The 17,012-nt window shown below is 35.7% G+C and overlaps 1 protein-coding gene and 1 long non-coding RNA gene across 9 annotated transcripts in view; one reads left to right on the plus strand and one right to left on the minus strand.

The window, feature by feature from the left end:
• The window catches only part of LOC109859977 (ankyrin repeat and fibronectin type-III domain-containing protein 1), a 71,737-nt gene extending 60,782 nt beyond the window's left edge, over positions 1-10,955 (plus strand). For 4 of the 7 annotated variants that reach the window (XM_020438753.1, XM_020438754.1, XM_020438749.1 and 1 more), the window contains 10 exons: positions 650-787; positions 949-1,027; positions 3,408-3,511; positions 4,639-4,896; positions 5,015-5,317; positions 5,477-5,916; positions 6,009-6,388; positions 6,475-7,078; positions 7,164-7,946; positions 9,368-10,955. In XM_020438753.1, the coding sequence (XP_020294342.1) occupies positions 670-787; positions 949-1,027; positions 3,408-3,511; positions 4,639-4,896; positions 5,015-5,317; positions 5,477-5,916; positions 6,009-6,388; positions 6,475-7,078; positions 7,164-7,946; positions 9,368-9,703 (3,405 nt within the window). In that variant the 5' untranslated portion in view covers positions 650-669 and the 3' untranslated portion in view covers positions 9,704-10,955. Of the gene's footprint in view, positions 1-21; positions 336-649; positions 788-948; positions 1,028-3,407; positions 3,512-4,638; positions 4,897-5,014; positions 5,318-5,476; positions 5,917-6,008; positions 6,389-6,474; positions 7,079-7,163; positions 7,947-8,119; positions 8,191-9,367 lie in introns of those variants that run through there. The other 3 variants (XR_002250761.1, XM_020438752.1, XM_020438751.1) reach the window with 3 other exon arrangements.
• LOC109859978 overlaps positions 1-17,012 on the minus strand; it is a 47,932-nt gene that overhangs the window by 16,295 nt on the left and 14,625 nt on the right. The window lies entirely within an intron of this gene.

Raw genomic sequence — 17,012 nt, forward strand, 5'->3', positions numbered from 1 at the left:
TCAGCGGCGCGTCAGGCGCAATTAAGCAGTAGGAAGTTAGTTCAAGTTTCCGCGGTGAATTATCGATCTATGTAAACTCTTTGTTTCGCAAAATCGAAACTTCGCGCGAGATAAATAATAAAAACTATAATCACATCGATGATGCAACGCGCCTAACTTTAAGTGACATATTTTTTTGTTGTTTTTTTCACGCTAACTAAATTTTCATTGTGGAAAGTTGTAGAAGAAAGTGCGCTTTATCGTGAAATCAAAACAGCAAACTGCGTTAATGTTGGAAAGCATCTCACTGGGACGTGAGAAAATTTCTAACAGTGAAAGTGACTCGCGAGAAAAATGTACGAACAAATTGCAATATAATTTAAGATGTTCGAAGAGAAAGAAATAAAAGCTCCTCGCGCTATCTTATTTTTCAAGTTGTACTTTTCTCTTTGGCTAAACTTAAATCTTTTTATTCAACATCCAAGTTACAAACCTGAAGATAAACAACCAGAATTTTTATTTATCTCTTTCACGCAAATTATACTTTATTATCCCCCAATTCTCACAAGTTTCTTTATCTTATTTATTTGATCCCTTTTTTTACTTGTTATTTTCTGTAATATTTATTTTGTTTGCGTTTATATTTATTTATTTGCTTTGCTTCGCACAGAGTTACACTCGTTGCAAGGGATGGAGTTCCTGGAGGGATTTGGCAAGAAGAAACAACAGCCCCATCAACAACTGAATAACCTATCGTCAATACATATCAATCCTCTCTCCACTCAATCCCTCAGCATACACCAGCATGGTATTCCGTTGTCTTTTATTGAATTTTTTTATTTTCTATGTTTTTATTTTCTTAATGTTTCAAACATCTTTTTTTTCGTTTCAATCGAACTTGGGTTATCATAGAAAACTTACGTAAAATGGAAAGTAATAATCTTGATATTGTTCCCGTTTTATTTTTAGCTTTATTTGCGGCTGTAGAACATGGCTACTTGGATAAAGCGAGGACTATTTTGGAGTCTACTGATGTGAACGTAAATAGGTGAGTTACTTGTGTCACTAGACATATATGGACATACATATATGTATATATATGTATCAAAGTCAAAGAACGATTGATGTAATTGACTTACGAGTATTTACCACGTATTTATTTACCACGTTTTTATCAAAACAAGGAGGATTGATGAATTAAACGATTAGGCCTGAAAAACAGCTATTATACATTTGCGTTATTGGGAATCTGAATATCATGAGAAAAAGAAATTAAATATTTTGTCTTTTTATTCACTTTAGAAATCGATAAAACATTTCGCGGCACTCAAACTGCTCTACCGATCCTCTTTTCCTCTTGAAGAAGCACACGCGCGACCTAGAAGCTGTTCACTCGAGATACACGTTACTTCGCGGAGGGCTCTAATCAAATATGCGAGCTGAAACTTTCGAAGTGCACCGCCGCAGAAACAGTCAATCGCGTCATTAAGAATTGTTCGACTACAGAGCACACAGAACTAACATCTTGATTCGATTCGACGTGAATCTTCGGGGGATTTCGCGAGAAATCTGGGTCACTATCAATAGTGTTAACTATAATGTAAAAAAATATATGATCCATTAAAGAGATTCAAAAAAAGAGAGAATCATATAAGCAAAAGTTTGTTGAGTAAAATATAAAAATTTTTTCATACATATACATGTGATTTATAATAATGCTTGAAAAATCTAATTATTTTTTTATCTGTCAACGCTAAAGTTTTTTAGCCTCGAATTGTAACGCGTAATTTTTCTCTGTGAATAAAAACGTTCGTGTTATGAAATTTCGACAGAATATAGTGTAGAAGTCGTTATGAATCGATGTGTAAAAAATGGTTTGTTGCACTTAAACATTTTTTGAACTTTTTCATAGTCGGTTGCGCGTGATATCGCGGAAAATAGTCGCTCGCTTCTATTTGTGACGAGCAATCGCGACACGATTTGTCGCCCGGATGTGTCTCTTTTATATATATAGTATATATATATATATATGCAATACAGCGTAGCTTTTCGGTACCTTCCGGTTGCGCACTACGACAAAGCGTTGGCTGTCGATAAATGAATTATTCAGACATCGAACAATGCATCGATGCCAATTAAAACGAGCATGTTAACACGTAGACAAGCAGATTTAGTTGAAAAGGCTTAGTAATTGTAAGCGCGCGCGTTTACATAATAAATATTTCAAATTTCAACCGACTTATACAGCAAGTAAGAAAGAAAAATTAGTATTGTATCAAATAAATTTGCATTTGAGTATAATTAAAGTAATCGAAAAAAGTTATTCATTCTTCACTTTGTATTTAATACAAATTTTTGTCGTGAACGAAAAATCGATAGATACGTATAATTAGAAACTCATTTAATTCGGCTAAATTATCGACTAATTTATATTCGCTAACATTGATTTAACATCTTTTACATCAAAGTAGTTAAAGTCAAACTGAGTAAAAGTAATTAAACGTTTTAAAGTTATCTCATCAATTTTTTGATTTTTTTCTTCAGGTAAAGCAATATTTCTTCATTTAAATAGAAAGGGGGGAGAGGAAATAAAGCAGCGACATTGTTACGTGAAATTTATAGGATAGAATAAAGTAAGCGAAATAGTACGATTTATAATTCAAGAAAGAAGCATGCGGTCACACGTATGTTTCATCGAATCTTTATCGATCTCTCGATGCCACATAATTTGCTATCAAAAGTTCCATGAAGCCTTTTTATTCTGTAAAAATCTTGCCTTATCGTGATATAAAGTGAAGCGTCTTAACGTTCCAGTTTTTGATTTTATTTTTAATTTCGACTTTTTCTTTCGTGAAATAAGTATTACAAAAGTGAAATAAGTTATATATATATATATTCTACTTTCTATATATATTTAATATTGTACGCCGTGAAAGTAGAAACTACAAGAAAATTGCGAAATACTCCGTCGCGGAGCACACAACGTCACAACTTGGTGTTTTCGTTTTAGCAAAAACTAAAAGTATATAAACCAATGAATGAATTAAATTCGGGCTGTTTGAGCCGTTTTGCAGGATGTTGTGCAGAGAATGTGCTTAAATATATACATATGCATACACATATATTTAACGAAATAATTGTTTTCCTCATATAAGATGCTGGATTTGCATCACGTATATATGAAGGACCCCGTATACCCCCCTAACTAATTTTAAAATATTGCGAAAAAATGTGTATGCATATGTATATATTTAAGCACAACATCCTGCACAAACATCCTGCAAAACGGCTCAAACAACCCGAATTTAATTCATTCATCGGTTTAAAGACTTACGAGCCTCGAAGAATTTTATTCTTCTTCATTATTAATTTAAAAGTATATAAATTTAACTATTAGCGCGCGCTATTTGTAACTTTATCACTTGCAGCGTAAATAACGACGGCTTGTCGCCGCTGGACGTTGCTGTGCTTAGCAACAACAGACCCCTGGCAAAAATGCTTGTCGCATTCGGCGCGCAGGAAGGAAACCGATGTAAGTACAATCGAATTCAATTACAAACTTGACGCAGAGCCGTAGCGCGAACTTTGTTATACGGCGCTCGTGACAAATCCCGTTGAATCCGAAGCTTTGCGTGAGAATTTTCTTTTTATTTTTTCCCGCTAAATAATCTCTCCGGCTTCTCTAATTGTCACGCGAAAAACCCCAAGAAAATCGTCAGTCCGCGAGAGATTCCAATTAGGATTCCATAGTCTCTAATAAAAATGCCGTCGAGCTTTATTGCATTGCGCCGACAAAATAAAAATATAAAGAATACAAACGCGTCGGCAACAAAAAACGACAGAAGCGAGAACTTTGCGCCGATGTAGATTTTTTTTCGTGCGCGCGCGCGACGTTTTAATAGCGTTCCCTTTTGTACAATGTGTATCGAACGCGGCTGTAATTACGATCAAGTGCGAATGGCGTGTAAATGTGAAATTGTGAGAGATGTGAGCAATAGCGATATCTAAACATCTCTCGATGCTTTCTCCTGTACAATACCAAGCCATCCGTATGAATTGTGCGCGAAAAACACTACGCGAACCGTGAAATGTGAAAACAAAAAGCGAGCTTTTTATCTAACATCCTACACGCGGGTCTAAAGCCTTACATTTGTTGAATTCCCAGGAGGTTTCCTTCCAGTTTCGTGATAAATTGCATTTGCTGCGTACGAGGCTGCGCATCTTGTCCGAAATATTGCGAAATTAGAATCTCAAATTTACGCGAAGAAATTTTTGTCGAATACGCCATAAATCGTGCGCTAACACTCTTTTTATTGTCTATCTAACATTATACATCTCTCTTACTTCGGAAGTGAAAAAGATAAAATAAACTACTTTTAACTGTAATATCAACAAGCGAAGCGAGGAATCTTATATTATTAAGTCAGCAACTTGATCTTAATTCATCTTTGCGAAAGTTTCTCGCGTCTTAATTTGTTCCGTTAGCTCGTTAGCGTTTCAGATAAGTCACATCGTTAGGACCTTCTTGGAAAATGATATACAGTAGGAATGATATAAAGTGGAACACTTATCTCTTTTTCGAACTAACGCATTTCTTCGTCTATTTAACTATGTACATATTTACGTAAATTTTAATACCACCGATGTTATTACACACAGTTAAATCTCCGGAATCTCTCGGAAGTCACTTGGCATCATTGCTCTCGGAAGCAGAACACAGAGTTCAAGAACTCGGCGGGAGCACTTCCGGTAGTGGAACCAGTCTATTGGAACCACCTGGCAGTCATAGGGCTAGTTTTTCCGCGCAACATAATAACTTCACGGCATGCGGTGGCAGCGCGGAAGACAAACATCTTGCTCTATGGGAAAGAAGAGCGCGCGCTCTTAGAAAAATGTTGTTGGGTTTTGATCAAGCGCGTGAGTTTACCAAGATTTGAAATTTACAGTCTTATATATTAACAAAACATATATATGCCGACAAGCTTGATTTGTGTTTCGCTAATATGAGTGTTTTTATATATTTTTTATAATTTAGGACCACCCGACATGCCTTCCTTGGTCGAGGTAGACGTTACCGGAACGACTACGGTAACAGTCAGATTTCAAGAACCGGACTCGCACGACTCCTCAATCTGCACTAAGTTTAAAGTCCAGTGGAGTTTGCAAGACGACTTCTTGGTTATCTGCGACGAGAAAGAAGTTCTAGACATGAAACAGAGAGAATGTCGGATAGAGGGTCTGATACAAGGGCAAAAATATTATTTCCGCGCTGCCGCAGGAAATTTGAAGGGATACAGCAGATTTAGAAATTCGACGCCCGCACATGTTACACCTAGCAGTGAGTATCCCAGATCTATGTTATTGCAGCAACTTAAATTGGGCGATTTTATATATATATATATATTTATTTTTTCTTTTGATATATCTATTAGTGTCCTGAAATTTCACTAATATTTTCCTATTCAATACATATACCTATATAAATGTTTTTTTTAAGGTTGGAGAGATATAGACGGCAGAGTACCGAGGTTCGCGGGACGATTGGAACAACTAAATACTCTATTTACTGACATAAGACGACCTGAATATACGCAAGAAACACCAGCGGTACAAAGGCGTAATCACAAAAAGAAGACAGCAATAAAACAGCTGTTCACGGCAACGAGTAAATTTCAGAAAAATCTCAGGCGAGGAGTATTTCTCGCGTGTCTGCTCTATCACGAGGATAAGGTTCTAGTTACTAGCGAGGACTTTTTGCCTGTCATTGAGATCGACGAAACATATCCGAGTTGTATCTACAATGATTTTCATTGGCTCATGAAAGTCGCTTGCACCTGGGACGATGTCAAATCTCTCCGACAGGATATGGAAAAGAGTTACAGCAGTTCAACCAATCATTTTAGGATAAAGTTGCTTCAAGCTGCTGCTCAAATGCAGGCACGTGTTAATATTGTCTGAAACTTTATTGTAAAAATACTAAATACTGAAATATATATTCTACGATATTTATATTCAATATATCTTTGCAGGCGGCACTGAGCATACAGGACCTTGGACAATTGTACTACAAACCGATCAGAGACATTCAAGGCACTTTAGTATTCTCAACGGTGAATAACATAAAGTCACCAAAACTGGTTTCTGTGCTAAACAGCAGGTGGCTGCCGCTCAGTAAAGTCATAAAGAAGGTCATAACACATGAGGATAGCAATGTTGGCGACATTCTTATGGCCAGCATACAAGAGCAAATAACATACCACGAGGTCAGCAGCAAAAAATTGTCCATGGGTTTATACCTCGGTTATCTCAAGATGCAAAGTAGCGTGGATCTTATACAAGTCGTAGTTCCAGCAAAATCTCCGAACGTATTGCCACACTGGAAGATTCGCGATAATCCTCATGTATCCGCGTAAGTCTTAACGTTTATAAGAAATTTAAGTTTTTCTAGCAAATATTTTATAACTATCGTTTTCTTTCGTTATTTTATTTGTTAAGGGAGGAGTGGGACTATCTAAAGAGAGTAACACGAATCTGTTCATCGGAGTCCTCCGTGGAATCCGAGGAAAAAGAGAACGTGACGAATGAAGCACAAGGCACGGAACAGCAGAAACTGTTTGTTGATCTAGTAGCCGCGACGGCTCGACGACTATTCAATTATATGGAGATCACTGCGGAGGATTCGCTGCTGCATCGACTATACGACGCAGAAGTGATCGATTTGACGCATGACGTATCGTTTCTAATAGCCGTGCCGCCCGCAGAAACTGCTTGTTGCGTGCCTGGCACACGAGAGATCCTATTACAACGGGGTGATCTTTTGTCGTTGCCTATTCAAGTTTTCGAGATGGTGCATTTGAATACGTATCAAAAGGACGTGATCAGTCGTTACTCGAGGCTCAGCTGTATCCTAGAACTCGACACTGCACAGGCGCAGCATAATCACAGAGAAGCCTTCAGTTCCTTAGAGTTAAGTGTCGCGAAGGACAAGTTGGTGAGACTACAGGATCTTCAGTCGCAAGTGAACACAGTGTGGAAAGGTGCCAGGTGGCTGATTGATGTTATCACTTTTGCGAGAGATCGTGGCTCGTCTCAATTCAACGTAATTTAACTGTTAACACTCTTTTTGCATTTGTTTTAGTCTCTTGTTTAGCGTGTAATTACTTAATTTGCCATCTCTTTCGTAGGTCTCGTCGCAAACCGTTGGCATATCTATGAAACATCTGTTTAGTCTGGATAGAAACAAAAATATTAATAGCAACAGCTTGAAACGAAGCTTGTTGCAATTACCGCCTAGAGATCCTAAGCTCGTCAAAGCGAGTCCCGGCCGCGGCAGCTGGCCAGGTCCTAATCTATCGAATACGTCTAATCTTCTCACGACGGAATTCAGCAAGAGTGAACAGCAGTTACTCAGCGGACAATACATTCGCAAAGGTAGTAACACATCTAACGTGTCGACGAGTTCGGAGCCGCAGAAATCATCGGTCGTTCCGATGAGCAGCAGCAGTAATTTGACCACAGCGAGCAGTGCTAGTCATCTAGTACCGCTGCAGAACACGCGGCTACCGCCGTCCAAATCCGAGGATACTCTCATTCTCACCAAGTACAAACAAAGTCCGCGAAATCGTTCGGCTCCGGTAACATCGGCATCGGCTAGCACTAGTCCGTTGCTAAGTATAAAACCTATTATGTATGGCGGTTCGCTCTTGAGCGTTTCTACAGCAATGACAAACACTACGAGCATGCTAAGCGTGAGTAACACGAACTCTGATAGCTTGCACTCGTTAAGCAGCGATGAATACTCGACGCCAAATTCAAGCGTTTGCTTGAAACCCGGTCATTCAATCAAAGTCAAAACGTCCAAACCAACAGCGAGCGTCGCAGCGATGGCCACTGTGTCCCAAGACAACATAGACGAAGAGAAGGACGAGGCGACATTAATGCCTGCACCTTTGCCAGGCATTCTTCAGGTAAATTTTGTTTCATTTTTTTGATCTTTCATACCTTGCAGAGTAGATTCTGTAGATTCTATAGTATTTTTTGCATATTAGATGTGACGTCTCAACAAGTTCAATTTCAGCAATTTTAAACTCTTCTTAAACTCGCGACCTACAATTCTTAAAAACTATTTTTTCCTTCCTAGGGAACACAAGTCTAACCTGATTATTATTAAAAACAAGTTGGTCTTCTCAAGTGATGTAGTGGACATATTAAGTAAGCCGCTTCTCAACGCTTGCTCTAGCCGATTATGCTTAAATAGCGCGCTTAGTGTGTCAAAATCAATGCGGCATGAAAACTTGATGGCAATCATTTTACAGTTTGCAATAGCTATTTTGAAGATATATTTTTTTTTATCTATATGTAATATTTTATAACAATATAAAATATTTTCAAAAATACAAATTATTACTAACAGGTATTCGATTGTTTTGCACAGAGCGTTTCGTGTTATATAATTATTAATTATATAATATTATAATGTACATATATCTCATTTTCTCAGTGTGTTTTGTATGTGTATGTAGTGTGTCTAGAAGACCAAAAAATAAAATAAAATAAATTCCGAATGAGTCTACCAACCAATTTTTGTAAAAAAGATACTTATCACACTTTGAAAAACCACAGTTAATTATTTTTATTTTGCTATAGTATATTTTCTCTCTATATTTCTTCTCTTCACACTCGACATCAAAGTCTTTTAGGCACATCGTGCGTATTATATATACATATACAGGGTGTTCCAGAATTGGTGTAATAACATCTCTCGTAGACAAGTAGAAGAAGTAAAACTGAGTCGATAAGTCCTATACCATTTTGCTAGATTCGCAATAGTTGCCGAAATCTTAATTAACAAAGATCCGCGAATAAGCGTGCATCGGGCTGTCTTACGCGCGTAGGACAGCCCGGCGCGCTTCGCACAATTACATTTTAATATGTATATGTTATAGAGTATATGCTGTTATATTAGCTCCTCCCATATGCTGCTCACGGGTAACACCGTGAGCGCGCGAAGCTATCTCTAAGCGCGTAAGACAGTCCGATGCATGCTTATTCGCTGATATTTGTTAATTAAGATCTCGGTAACTATTGCGAAATCTAGCAAATTGGTATAAAACTTTTTGACTCAGTTTTACTCCTTCTATTTGTTCACGAGAGATGTTACACTAATTCTGGGACACCCTGTATATATAGCTTACATATAAATAATATTTATATGAAGATTTCAATTCAACAGTTTTTATTAATTCAAATTGTACGAATGCATTTATACCAATTTGTTATACTTCTGCATTTTGCTAAATGATTCTTTTTACTATGTAACTTGTGTTATGTAACTTGTGTTATGTGTCATCAATAAATATGAAAAATTTGTCTATTAATGTCACTGTAGGTTTACGCGGCCTACGAGACTGGTTTAGCGGCTGGCACAAGTTTGAAGCTACACGTAACGCCAAGGACTACAGCGCGGGAAGTTGTGGACCTTGTCATTAAACAGTTGAACATGGCTGTGGTTCTTAAAGGTCAAAAAGGGCCCATATATACGGCCGAAGAGCTACCAAACTTCTGTTTAGTTGCTGTGATCGGTGCGCGGGAGCGTTGTTTAAGGGATGACTTTAAGCCGCTTCAATTGCAAAATCCATGGAAAAAGGGACGATTGTATGTTAGGCAGAAACAAGATGTTCTCGCCGCTCTCGAGCATAGTAGCAAGCACACCGCGTACTTATAGCACAAGTAAACGAGGCACTTGCAAGTGATCGGGTTAGTTTGTACAAGTGTGCACACGTCTAGCTATATTTATAAAATCATTTTATGCAAGAAAAAGAATTCTTAATAACTGATATTCTAGCGCTGCGAAAATAAATCTAATATAGTTCTTCAAACATTGTTAAAGCTATCAATTATCTTTCAGTTTGTGTTTGTTTTTTTTTTTTTCAATTAAATATTTTCTTTTTTCAAAAGAATCTATTTTAGGCCGCGTGTAAATAATCTTGCATCTGAAACCCGTGAGTTTGCGATCATTATCTGTAATTCACGATGTTGTTCTGTTAATGTTGCAAAAAAATGAACAATATTTGAGATACATACTGTATATTTTATGTTCCGATCTCACACTTTTATTCTCAATATGTACATTGTCAAGAGTATAAGCAAACTGCTTGAGATCTCATTATTCCTCATATGGTAATTCATTGTATCCAAGTATGTGTGATTATACCGCAAGATTTTTAAAATTTTTTTAAATTAAAAAAAATTTTTTTTTTTTTGTATAAGAAAGATGCAATAGAAAATTCTCTACTCGGATACATTGAATGAATGTAAAAGATAACTTTATAAAGTCAGTAAAAAACTTTTATATATGTTAGTATTAAAAGAATGTGTGCTTAGTAAGAAAAAGAAATATTTGCATTCTATGTGTATTGTGTACGTTATATGTGTCAAAGTTATTATGATATAAATTAGTATTTACGTTGTATGTGTACGTTGTATGTGTGACAAAAGTTTTATGATATTACGTATATGTAAGATATTTTCTGCTTAATTAGACTCAGGTTACCAGGCTTCATAGAGGAAATAAAATAATTTCGATTGTACGGATTAATTTGATACATATATTTTTCTCGAGTATAACTGTTTATAGAACAAACAAAGAAGAGTTCCTAAAGTCTGGTAGCATTGTTTCAAGAAGATTTAGAACAGAAAGTATATTATTAAAAAAGTACGATTAATTATGAGAAAAATTGACAAACGTTGTTGACAGCACGCGACGTAACAGAAAATTATTTACACGTGAAGTGGAGAAAAGTAAATTACGTAAGATTTTTAATTTAATGAGACGAAATAAGACACATTTGAACAAATTTTATATAGTTAATTATTAGTATAATTAAGATCAAGAGGCTTATAGACTGTTGTTGTATATAATAGAAAAAGTATTATTAGTAATATTATTATTAGTGCTATTATTATTTTTTAGAAATAAAAAATGAGCTGTATTTTGTGTCTTAACGTATATAAATTTGTTTTTTACTACTAACCATTATAACATATATTAAATGTATTATTTCACATTACAATCATTCTAAATATATATATATATATTTGTTGTAATAAACTTGTATAGAGTAAAAAGAAAGATATATAATCAAAAGAATGAATTAACACCCTGTTTATTTTAATAAAGGGTTTCACACACAAAGATTATACACAATGTATATATATATATTACCACGTCGTTTACCACACACATACGTACACATAGTAGTACGTATTCAAGTGAGAAAAATGGCGATTTAGCGACGACGTGTTTAAATGATATCATAGTATGCAGTGATTTGAATATATTCTAAACCCAATCGCACAATATTACTGCGCAATGTTAGCGATACATTTCAACAAGTAAGCGATAAATTTCTCAAATATTTCAAAACCTTATCGCGCATTTCATATTTAATGAACTAAATTTGATTAGAGCAACGTGTGTGTATGTGTATACATATATATATATATATATACAGGGTGTCCCAGAATTGCCGTACAATCGCTCGTAGGCAGGTAGAAGGAGTAAAACTGAGTCGAAAAGTCCTGAACCATTTTTTTCTATTATTTATAACAAAGGAGTAATTATTGAGTAAATCAGGCCAATCAGCGCAGACCTTTAGTCAGACGCACGTCAGTGAGCCGCGCGCCTCGTGTGTGTGAGCTCTCAGTGACGTGCGTATGGCTAAAGGTGGGCGCTGATTGGCCTAATTTACTCAATAATTACTCCTTTATTATAAATAATAGAAAAAAATGGTTCAGGACTTTTCGACTCAGTTTTACTCCTTCTACCTGCCTACGAGAGATTGTACGGCAATTCTGGGACACCCTGTATATATGAATTAACACCCATATATATATATATACAGAGTGTCCGACAATTACTTTAGCATCTCTCGTAGGCAGGTAGAAGGAATAAAACTGAGTCAAAAAGTCCTGAACCATTTTTTTCTATTACATATAATAAAAGAGTAATTATTGAATAAATCAAGCCAATCAGCGTCGACCTTCAGCCGGGCGCACGTCAGTGAGCCGCGCGGAGCGCTCACGCACACCAGGCGCGTGGTTCACTAACGTGCGTTCGGCTAAAGGTCGACGCTAATTTATTCACTAATTACTCCTTTATTATATGTAATAGAAAAAAATGGTTCACGACTTTTTGACTCAGGTTTACTCTTTCTACCTGCCTATGAGAGATGCTAAAGTAATTGTTGGACACCCTGTATACATATATACATATACATATATATACACACATATATATATATATATATATATATNTGTGTGTGTGTGTGTGTGTGTGTGTATATTGTTGTTATTATATATTTATAAATACATGTACAATATATACACATATATATATATATATATATATATATATGTGTGTGTGTGTATATATTGTTGTTATTATATATTTATAAATACAAGAAAAGCAAAGAAAAGTATAGTTGAAGAAATAGTCTGTTTTAGACAACAACAGAATTAATGGAATTAACTGTCTGAAGCTTAAAGAAGCAAAACATACACGCCAAATGTAAATCTATATTTTTCTTATTTTGTTCGCATAATATCGATCTGTCAAGCGAAGAACTTTACTCGAATATTTATCGGATATCTATTATGAAATCCGTCCTTTACATCGCAGATCCGATTTCACAGCTTTGTATTCAAGAATTTTTTCGAGTATTATTGCTTCCTGAGCAGTAGTATCGTGTACCAAGGGGCCACTTGCGTTTAAACAAAAATATATAGTGCACATATTTTTTTATCGACAAAGTGATAAAAGCGGATATTGCTGATTGGGTAAATTAATTAAATATGTTGAAGTTATAAAAAAATTTTTCTGATATTATGGCAGATATATAGGGTAAATCCGCGTAAGATGGCCATAGTTTTCTTTAAATGCAAAAACAGGCCTTTATTTTTGTTGTTTTTTAATATTGTTTTTTTATTTCACTTCACTGAAGCTTAAAGTAATAATAACTATCGAAATTAAAGAGAAAACACTTAACAAAAACTTAATATTATATAAAATATTAAAATGTATGCATTGGCCATCTTGCTCACCTTTTAGGGGAAAGATGGCCTGTGTTTTTCGTAAAAGATATAAGTAAAACTTATAATTATGTAATTTTATTATATATTTAGTAATTATAAGTATTTTTTAAATTATGAAACGCAACTTTATATAAACTATAAAAACAAAAAAAAACATTTTTATTTTGATGATTAAATACATTGTAGATTATATTACAGTCATAAAAAATATACATGTAATTATATATAATTTTTTTTATAAAAATGGACCATCTTTCCCGAAGCGTGAGGAAAAGATAACATAATATTTATAAATAAATAATGAAAATGAAACACTATATATATATGTATATACATATATACAAATTATTGGTTACATTACATTTTATGTACTTTTATTATGTATGTAATATTGATTACGGCAGCTTAACTGTAATTTATTCGACATTACAGCAGCTTTTAGTGGACATACGTAAAACTTTGCGATCAAAAGTAAAAATATTATAATAAACAAAGGTGTTATGGCTATTGAAGCAAACACAGATGTCGATGTGTGAATAATTGAATCAATTTATTGAAACTTAGTGCAAAACGTTTTCGACCTTGTATTAGGTCTTTCTCAATGCATTTAAAATACTGTAGTAAAATACGTCGCACAGTGCTGTCAAGAATGTTCAAGTCGCACAAGCAGACCCGACCAACACTTTACAAATGGAATAAAGCGACTGATTTATTATTCGCTTTATTCCATTTGTAAAGTGTTGGTCGGGTCTGCTTGTGCGACTTGAACATTCTTGACAGCACTGTGCGACGTATTTTATTACAGTATTTTAAATGCATTGAGAAAGACCTAATACAAGGTCGAAAACGTTTTGCACTAAGTTTCAATAAATTGATTCAACTATTCACACATCGACATCTGTGTTTGCTTCAATAGCCATAACACCTTTGTTTATTAAAAATTCTTGAAGCTATATACACATATCTTTACATAAAAATATTATATCATTTTCACAATATTGTTATTTTAAATAGTGTACGCACATAAACTACTGTAAATACTGATTATCTTTAAAAATAGCTACAAAAATGCACCATTAAACAATTATTGGTGAAGTTACAGTCTATGGCCATCTTTTCCGCGTATGACTATAATAACCCCATTTACCCTACATATATATCTGCTTGTGTCCATTATATTACACATAAGTACAAAAAAATCTTGAAAATAGAATGAATTTTGTACAAATCTATATCTATTAAGCTATTAATTTTTACAAAACTATCAGCATAATTATTATAGTGAAAGACGTAACCACCTAATCAGCTATATCTGCTCTTCTCTACTGCTTTTGTGTCTGAGTGCACACTCGTAATGTTGGGAGCTAACAAGCGCACGTCAAGCCGAAGAGACGATAGAAATTTTCTTAGCACTACGTGTTTATCGATGTTAAATGTAAAATATTTGTTAGCATGTAAGTATTACGATGTACAAGATGAAAAAAAAAAAAGAAACGCACCGAGCCTATATAAAAAAAAAGACTATTGAAATATCTGTAAATATTCTGAAAAAGAGAACGACTATACACATACATCCCCTGCCTTCCCAGAACAAACTACCAACAAAAAGATTATTTTAAATGAAAGAATGCGAATCTTTATGCGATCCATTTATCACAATGTAATTACAACATTGTGAGTTGATTAATCGGAATCCAAACATCAACATTCTTGTTTTCTCTCCCGTTTGTTTCCCCTTCTTATCCTTACATCAAAAAAAAAAAAAAAAAAAGACGAAAATCGTAAACTGTGTCATTTGAATCCGTAAAAAATGACATACGCGTACGTAACCCTAATGTGTACAATAGCACAAATTAACGTTTGTATAGAAAAGATAATTTCATTCCCGTTGTGATAGTGTTCTTCCTCTTTTTTTCACGGGGACACTGATGTATTTGTGAGAAAAGCGCACGAAATAAAGTTATAACATTGTATTTGCCTTGATCAAACTTATTTGTTACCAGTAAAAACTGGTGTGAGTTTTCTTCTATTTTGGAATATTATATATGTACACATAAAAAATGTAATGTTAATAAAACTTTTTCAAAATAAAAAAAATTATACAAAGTGTATAATGCATATCACTTTTTACACATAAACAATACCCATCATATTGTAATAATAAATTATAAGACTCCAAAATAGAAGAAAATCGTACATCATAAATTCGCTTGGTTTTGTTTCTCGACTTGTACATAAAGTATCTAAAGCGCATTCTTCCTACTGTTATTTTGATCTTTTCTATAACGACCTGTATCCATTTCCATCCAGCATCATCATCTCCGGTGAATCAAACACGCGCAAAACGAGAACCCGGACCTTCGACGACCGATAGTCCCGCTGACCCACTTCTGTCCTGTTTCTCGTCTTGCTGAGAGAACCACCACCTACTCTTTATTTATCCCCTACCCAGAGTATAATCCTATACTTAATTCTTCCGGCGAATGTACCGCGACGAGCTAGTTTCCGCCGAGCAGATTTTTCTAAACGACTTGACTGAATCTCATAAGCGGATACGCGATAAGTGTAAGATAAGATTCTGATTACACAGGATGACGCTATAGAAGCTGTAGGAGAGCGCATGCCAAGCAACAAGAGAAAGTTTCGGTAATTCACCGCTTTGCTTATTCATTACGCGGTCGCGATGATAATGGTTAGTAATTTACTTCACAGTCAGATTTGCTAATTACGTGCAACACAGTTCTGTTACACGTAAAAAAAAAAACTTGAGCCGATCTATTTGTTCGAAACCAAAAACATACGACATAAAGTAAGGAGTATAAATACGGAAAAACAATGCGCATTTGCTGCGTCTGATCAAAACGTTCGATTTTGAAGCTTACTTTTGACTGGACAAAAGTGACGCTACGCCATTGCAGTAGTGCCAGCACGAATTTAACTGCCGCGAATGTGTGTATGTGTGTTTGTGTATGCGTGTGTTATAGTATACAGTTAATATACTCATTGTCGCGAAAACACGAAAGCCGTGCGAACGAATGCGATTGGTTGACCTGTAGTCCGGATTCGCCCTCGACTGACCCCGTTGTTGACTGACCCACTCGCAAGATACTGATAGCGCAACGCTATTCGGTCAACGTCGTAGTCAGTCCGCTTTGACATTTAATTGTATCGCGTCACGAAGGAAAGAACGATCGCTCCGCGCGACTGATGAACGATATCTCGAACGACTTGTCATTTTTTTTCTCTCAATTTTATCTCCTCGCGAGATTGCGAGAGCCGATGTTACTCAAAGAATGATCGATACGGTGGGGATCGACGCAAAGCAGCGCACAAATTTGCAAAACAGATTCCATTAATGGCGATTTCGACGCAGCAAGTCGGCAGCACGCTTGAATATGCAACGAGCAACGCGCGGGTATCAATCAAATTATTACGCCAACTCGTTTCGCATGACGGCTGCAGGAACAGCTTGCCGACACAATAGTCTGCGTTGTGCTTAGCCGTTAACTACGTCACTATGTCAAGTTATACGCAAAAATCTTACATTGAGAGAGAAAGAGAGGCTTTGTCATTTAAGATGAAAAAATAAAAGATCCATCATTACGCGCGTTTTTTTCGTGTCTGACCGATACCTCACTTTTTTCCGCTAACGCGAGTCGCAACACCCTCCGTGTCGTTTTAAGAATCGCTAAGGCTCAGAAAAACACACATCCGGCAACTCCGAGCCTTCCTGTTCCCGTAAAACAGATCAGCTTCGCTCTTGCGGCTGGCCGATACGATTTTATACAGGCGCGCGGCGCACGTGCACGCACTACGTTGCGAAAGAATTATGCGGGGCACAAGGTCCGGTCGACCGCTCGCCGGACAAATTTTTATAGAACGAAGGTTACATATCGCAGCTGGGTATACGCACAATAACTGTATATTGTGTGCATATCATA

This window comes from Pseudomyrmex gracilis, unplaced genomic scaffold (genome assembly GCF_002006095.1).
Source record: "Pseudomyrmex gracilis isolate BER0280 unplaced genomic scaffold, ASM200609v1 scaffold_312, whole genome shotgun sequence".
NCBI classification, from domain to species: Eukaryota; Metazoa; Arthropoda; class Insecta; order Hymenoptera; family Formicidae; genus Pseudomyrmex; species Pseudomyrmex gracilis.